This window comes from Danio aesculapii, chromosome 11 (genome assembly GCF_903798145.1).
Source record: "Danio aesculapii chromosome 11, fDanAes4.1, whole genome shotgun sequence".
Lineage (NCBI taxonomy): Eukaryota > Metazoa > Chordata > Actinopteri > Cypriniformes > Danionidae > Danio > Danio aesculapii.
Window position 1 is genome coordinate 46,865,924 of NC_079445.1, and position 7,500 is coordinate 46,873,423.

Sequence of the window (7,500 nt, forward strand, 5' to 3'; positions counted from 1 at the left end):
TGTGTAGTTTGTGTAGTCATGTAGTTGTTTGTGTAGTCATGTAGTTGTTTATGCAGTTGTGTAGTTTGTGTACTTATTTGTGTAGTTGTTTATGTAGTCGTGTAGTTGTTTGTGTAGTCATGTAGTTGTTTATGTAGTTGTGTAGTTTGTGTACTTGTTTGTGTAGTTTATGTAGTTGTGCAGTTGTTTTTGAGGTCGTGTAGTTGTTTGTGTAGTTGTTTGTGTAGTTGTGTAGTTTATGTAGTTGTGTACTTGCTTGTGTAGTCGTGTAGTTGTTTGTGTAGTTGTGTAGTTTGTGTAGTTTGTGTAGTCATGTAGTTGTTTATGTAGTTGTGTAGTTTGTGTAGTTGTTTGTGTAGTTTATGTAGTTGTGTACTTGCTTGTGTAGTCGTGTAGTTGTTTATGTAGTCGTGTAGTTGTTTGTGTAGTCGTGTAGTTGTTTATGTAGTTGTGTAGTTTGTGTAGTTGTTTGTGTAGTTTATGTAGTTGTGTACTTGCTTGTGTAGTCGTGTAGTTGTTTGTGTAGTCGTGTAGTTGTTTATGTAGTTGTGTAGTTTGTGTAGTTGTGTAGTTTGTGTAGTCATGTAGTTGTTTGTGTAGTCATGTAGTTGTTTATGTAGTTGTGTAGTTTGTGTAGTTGTTTATGTAGTCGTGTAGTTGTTTATGTAGTTGTTTAGTTTGTGTAGTTGTTTGTGTAGTTTATGTAGTTGTGTACTTGCTTGTGTAGTCGTGTAGTTGTTTGTGTAGTCGTGTAGTTGTTTATGTAGTTGTGTAGTTTGTGTAGTCATGTAGTTGTTTGTGTAGTCATGTAGTTGTTTATGTAGTTGTGTAGTTTGTGTAGTTGTTTATGTAGTCGTGTAGTTGTTTGTGTAGTCGTGTAGTTGTTTATGTAGTTGTGTAGTTTGTGTAGTTGTTTGTGTAGTTTATGTAGTTGTGTACTTGCTTGTGTAGTCGTGTAGTTGTTTGTGTAGTCGTGTAGTTGTTTATGTAGTTGTGTAGTTTGTGTAGTTTGTGTAGTCATGTAGTTGTTTGTGTAGTCATGTAGTTGTTTATGTAGTTGTGTAGTTTGTGTAGTTGTTTATGTAGTCGTGTAGTCGTGTAGTTGTTTATGTAGTTGTGTAGTTTGTGTAGTTGTTTGTGTAGTTTATGTAGTTGTGTAGTTGTTTGTGTAGTCGTGTAGTTGTTTATGTAGTTGTGTAGTTTGTGTAGTTGTGTAGTTTGTGTAGTCATGTAGTTGTTTGTGTAGTCATGTAGTTGTTTATGTAGTTGTGTAGTTTGTGTAGTTGTTTATGTAGTCGTGTAGTTGTTTGTGTAGTCGTGTAGTTGTTTATGTAGTTGTGTAGTTTGTGTAGTTGTTTGTGTAGTTTATGTAGTTGTGTACTTGCTTGTGTAGTCGTGTAGTTGTTTATGTAGTTGTGTAGTTTGTGTAGTTGTGTAGTTTGTGTAGTCATGTAGTTGTTTGTGTAGTCATGTAGTTGTTTATGTAGTTGTGTAGTTTGTGTAGTTGTTTATGTAGTCGTGTAGTTGTTTGTGTAGTCGTGTAGTTGTTTATGTAGTTGTGTAGTTTGTGTAGTTGTTTGTGTAGTTTATGTAGTTGTGTACTTGCTTGTGTAGTCGTGTAGTTGTTTGTGTAGTCGTGTAGTTGTTTATGTAGTTGTTTGTGTAGTCATGTAGTTGTTTGTGTAGTCATGTAGTTGTTTATGTAGTTGTGTAGTTTGTGTAGTTGTTTATGTAGTCGTGTAGTTGTTTGTGTAGTCATGTAGTTGTTTATGTAGTTGTGTAGTTTGTGTACTTGTTTGTGTAGTTTATGTAGTTGTGCAGTTGTTTTTGAGGTCGTGTAGTTGTTTGTGTAGTTGTTTGTGTAGTTGTGTAGTTTATGTAGTTGTGTACTTGCTTGTGTAGTCGTGTAGTTGTTTGTGTAGTCGTGTAGTTGTTTATGTAGTTGTGTAGTTTGTGTAGTTGTGTAGTTTGTGTAGTCATGTAGTTGTTTATGTAGTTGTGTAGTTTGTGTAGTTGTTTGTGTAGTTTATGTAGTTGTGTACTTGCTTGTGTAGTCGTGTAGTTGTTTATGTAGTCGTGTAGTTGTTTGTGTAGTCGTGTAGTTGTTTATGTAGTTGTGTAGTTTGTGTAGTTGTTTGTGTAGTTTATGTAGTTGTGTACTTGCTTGTGTAGTCGTGTAGTTGTTTGTGTAGTCGTGTAGTTGTTTGTGTAGTTTGTGTAGTTGTGTAGTTTGTGTAGTCATGTAGTTGTTTGTGTAGTCATGTAGTTGTTTATGTAGTTGTGTAGTTTGTGTAGTTGTTTATGTAGTCGTGTAGTTGTTTATGTAGTTGTGTAGTCTGTGTAGTTGTTTATGTAGTTTATGTAGTTGTGTACTTGCTTGTGTAGTCGTGTAGTTGTTTGTGTAGTCGTGTAGTTGTTTATGTAGTTGTGTAGTTTGTGTAGTTTGTGTAGTCATGTAGTTGTTTGTGTAGTCATGTAGTTGTTTATGTAGTTGTGTAGTTTGTGTAGTTGTTTATGTAGTCGTGTAGTCGTGTAGTTGTTTATGTAGTTGTGTAGTTTGTGTAGTTGTTTGTGTAGTTTATGTAGTTGTTTGTGTAGTCATGTAGTTGTTTATGTAGTTGTGTAGTTTGTGTAGTTGTGTAGTTTGTGTAGTCATGCAGTTGTTTGTGTAGTCATGTAGTTGTTTATGTAGTTGTGTAGTTTGTGTAGTTGTTTATGTAGTCGTGTAGTTGTTTGTGTAGTCGTGTAGTTGTTTATGTAGTTGTGTAGTTTGTGTAGTTGTTTGTGTAGTTTATGTAGTTGTGTACTTGCTTGTGTAGTCGTGTAGTTGTTTGTGTAGTCGTGTAGTTGTTTATGTAGTTGTTTGTGTAGTCATGTAGTTGTTTGTGTAGTCATGTAGTTGTTTATGTAGTTGTGTAGTTTGTGTAGTTGTTTATGTAGTCGTGTAGTTGTTTGTGTAGTCGTGTAGTTGTTTATGTAGTTGTTTGTGTAGTCATGTAGTTGTTTATGTAGTCGTGTAGTTGTTTGTGTAGTCGTGTAGTTGTTTATGTAGTTGTGTAGTTTGTGTAGTTGTTTGTGTAGTTTATGTAGTTGTGTACTTGCTTGTGTAGTTGTTTGTGTAGTCGTGTAGTTGTTTATGTAGTTGTGTAGTTTGTGTAGTTGTGTAGTTTGTCAGAATGTACAGTGTGATCATTGTGTTGTTGTGTAGTTTATGAAATAAAATAATGTGCCATCGTGCTGCTATGCTAACAGCAGTAACCATGGCAACACTGTTATTCCTGTAGTTGTGTTGGCGCCCCCTGCTGGAAGAGGGAAATAGCACTGTTATTCAGTAGAGCTGCTGATCAATTAACTTCCTGTGTGTGTGTGTGTGTGTGTGTGTGTGTGTGTGTGTGTGTGTGTGTGTGTGTGTGTGTGTGTAGCGATCATGTCAGGACGGGGGGCGTGTCCTCCTGCAGGACTCCCAGTGGGCGGAGCTTTTGCAGTTTGTCCTGTCGGCATGGCGATACACCAGTGAGCTGCCGCGGTGGGAGAGGAGTACCCATAATGCACTGCAGGAGCACTGCTACAACACACTCGCAGCGTACTGCTGCACAGCGCTGCAGAAACACACACCGCCCGTACGCAGAGCAAGAGCACTCCTGCGCAGGTCAGACACACACACACACACACACACACATATACATCACACCACAGAACACATCACACACACACCGCACTCTCTCTCTCTCCCTCTCTCCCTCTCTCTCTCTCTGTCTCTCTCTCCCTCTCTCTCTCTCTCTCGCTCAGTGCCGCCTGATGTAGTCGTCTGCAGTCACACATCGACACCTGTCCGTCAGCAATCACAGTCCTGGTAACCCGGGCCAATTATAGGGTCGCACCGTTATTTGTGTGTCCTACTCTACTACCTACATGCTCCCTGTGTGGTGTTTGCATTGCCTCACACAATGAACATCACATGTATTTCTGTATGATGGAAAAATAGTCAAAACAAATATTATTATTACTGCTATTTATTTGTTTATTGTTTATTATAATTTGTTTATTTGTTTATTTATTAGTGATTGTTTTATTTAAGGTGACGCAGTGGCGCAGTAGGTAGTGCAGTCGCCTCACAGCAGTAAGGTCGCTGGTTTGAGTCCCGGCTGGGTCAGTTGGTGTTTCTGTGTGGAGTTTGCATGTTCTCCTCGTGTGGGTTTCCTCCAGGTGCTCCGGTTTCCCCCACAGTCCAAACACATGTGCTATAGGGGAATTGTCCACGGTGTATGAGTGTGTGTGGATGTTTCCCAGTGATGGGTTGTGGCTGGAAGGGCATCCGCTGCATAAGAAAAAAAAGTGCTGGATAAGTTGTCGGTTCATTCCGCTGTGGCGACCGCAGATTAATAAAGAGACTAAGCTGAAAGTAAATGAATGAATGTTTTATTTAAAATGTTTAATCAGTTTATTTTTTCATCTTATTTGTGTTAAATTTCTAATCTTCTCAAATCTCTCTATCTTTATCACAAAATAAGATGAAAAATGAACTAATTAGAAATCAATAATTAATAACAGAATTAATTTCTTGTGGAGAACCTGATGTGGCCCAGACTCTGCCTCCAGCGGCCCCCAGGTGGATTGAGTCTGAGACCCCTGCTCTATATGGTTGGAGTGTGGATATGGCAGTGTGTGCATCTGCAATAGTCAGAGCTCAGGATCAGATTCTTTATTAAAAGATAAAGACACTGTTAAACATTATGTAGAAAATAAATAACTCTACAGTGATCAGCATGTCTATGTTGGATTAACTCCTGTACTTGACCACAGTCTCCAGAAACCCCTACAGCGCTGCTTATTTCACTGTTGTTTTGCTCTGTCGCAGTAATATAAGCTCGTGATTTAATGTCTTATACACAACACACTGCAGAGAACAAGACTCGATCCTCACAGTTCATCTAATTTAGCAATAATCTTCCCAAATAGAGCTGTTCTGCTGGAATTATAGCCATATGGCAGCGTCAGAGTATTCCAATATCCCTATCTAGAACACAAGAACAGCAGATGAAGTGTTCACATCTCCGGTGCTGAACGAGTGACTGACGTGAACAGCCTGCGGTCAGAGCGACACATGAAGAGGTGATATACTCTTTAAATCGACAGGGGGCTGTTCAGAAGAAACCCACCGCAAAGATAAACAGAGAAGTAGAACGATTCGGGAACTGCGTCACATCATTAACATCACTGAAGATTTTTAAACGAATGACTTTTATTATTATCAATGATTTGAAAGGGAAGGTGGTCAACTCTTTTAGCAATGTCTGGTATTTTGCAGGGTGGCATGTTAAAGAATATTAGGCTGCTCAGTTCAGCAGGACTTAATATTTTACTGTTATTGTTAACAGAATAGTTTATCACGTGGAATAAAGAGTAAATTATTCCGAAATCACAGGAAATATTCAATTCTTTAGACACAAGAGAATAGCCTAACCGAGTTTATGGCACCATCTAGCGGCGGTGTGTGGATCTATTTCCACAGGGACAATTATAAACCTGTAAACATTATTTAGGGGATTATTAAACTGCTGAACTGATGAATGAAACTTCAACCGTGTGGCCAATATCAAATATTTATATAAAGAATATTATTTATTATTATTATGTTCATTATTTCTATTATTATTTCTTCTTGCTGTGAGGTGATCGTGCTACCCACTGCACCACTGTGACGCTCCTAATATAAATTCAATGAATATTTAAAATGAACAAAATAGACAGCTCTAACACACACACACACACACACACACTCTGACACGTTCAATACACATATGCGCACTTACATGTGCTGCTGTTCTAACTGTGTGTGTGTGTGTGTGTGTGTGTGTGTGTGTGTGTGTGCGCAGGTTTAGAGCAGCTACAGTGTGTAAGCGCGTGGTCTCTCCGTGTGTGCAGCAGCTGGAGAAAATCCTGCAGGAGTATCAGAGTGGAGAAACACACACACACACCCTGATGGAGACGCGCTTCAGACCCGCTGGACAACACACACCAGTCATGTGACCCGCCAGACCACAGCCTCACGACCCACAATCCCCTGCAGCAGAGGCATCATTACACAAACACTTGTGTGTTTTCTGCAGCTGTAAATATGTGTGTGTGTGTGTGTGTGTGTGTGCGTGTGTGTGTGTGTGTGTGTGTGTGTGTGTGTGTGTGTTGCACTTTTAATTGTCTGTAAGTAATAAACACCTGTGTTGTGTTCAAGGAGCGTCTGCTTTTACTCTCTGTGTGGATGATCACAATGGTGTGTGTGTGTGTGTAGATGATGATGGTGATCCAGCATCACACACACACACACAGTGTGAGCCGGGCCTCATGTTCTCCTCATGCTGTTTGTGTCCTGCAGTTGTTGAGGTGAGGCTGATGTGCTGCTGTTCCTCCTCCTCCTCTTCCTCCTCGATGATGATGATGATGATCTGAGCTTATATCTGTGTAAAGCTACACGTCATCCTCAGTTTCCTGCTCAGCAGCTGCTGTTACACATGATGATGATGATGATGATGATGATGATGAGGGTGATGTGCTGTTCTGGGATCCGCCACAGGGGGACAGCGCCGCACAGCAGCATGTCTGTAAGCCGACACACACACACTACTGAAGCTCTTCCTGCTGGAGTTTTCCTGCTTTACTTTACTGCGGTGTCCTGAGCAGCTGATGACCCTGAGCTGCTGATCCAGAGTCAGTGCGTTCAGATTTCTGTCATTGAGATCTTGCAGATACACACTGAACACTGACCTGAGAACAGCAGCGGCTCTGAGTGTCCAGTCACTGAGCTCCGATCAGCAGTGGCCACAGCCTTACCTGTGTGTGTGCGTGAGTAAATGTGTGTTTGAGCAAGTGTGAGTGCATATATATGTGTGTGTGCAAATGTGTGTCAGTGATTGTGTGTGTGTATGTGTGTGTGAATGTTCACGTGTGTGTGTGTGTGTGTATATATATATATATATGTATTATGCAGTGGTGGTAAGAGCACAGTAAATCACACTCCAGTAAGAGCACCATCAGCTGTCTAATAATGTAGTGCAGTAGAGTACCAGTGTCTGCTGTAAATATTACTCAGAGTATGAGTAGAGTAGAGCTTTCAGAAGTACTCCAGAGTAGTGAGTATTACGCTGTGTATAGCTGATGTGTTTACATGTCATTTGTGGATGTGTGTGTGTGTGTAAACGTAACATTCTGTAGTGCATTATTGCCCAGCAGACACACAACATCATCAGACGTTAATATTAGGTTAGATTTAGGTTGTGATGTCAGATGACCAAAATTCTATGTCTAGCCAGTGTCTATAAGGACAATGCTATTTTGATGTCCAATAACGACGTCAAATGAGGTTGATATTTGGTTGATTTTAGGTTATAAAGTGACTAAAATCCAACATCGAGTCAGCATCTTAAACCAACGTCATACTGATGTCCGATACTGCCGTTTATTCCTCAGGAATGGCAAGCAAAATCCAACATCTGATAGACGTCA

At 39.9% G+C, this 7,500-nt stretch overlaps 1 protein-coding gene across 1 annotated transcript in view; it reads left to right on the forward strand.

Annotated features, from left to right (window-relative positions):
• LOC130237063 (uncharacterized) overlaps positions 1–6,245 on the forward strand; it is a 13,607-nt gene extending 7,362 nt beyond the window's left edge. Inside the window, exons 5-6 of the mRNA XM_056467867.1 lie at positions 3,423–3,649; positions 5,877–6,245. Of these exons, the coding sequence (XP_056323842.1) occupies positions 3,423–3,649; positions 5,877–6,030 (381 nt within the window). The 3' untranslated portion in view covers positions 6,031–6,245. The remainder of the gene's footprint in view (positions 1–3,422; positions 3,650–5,876) is intronic.
• Positions 6,246–7,500: the final 1,255 nt, after the last annotated feature.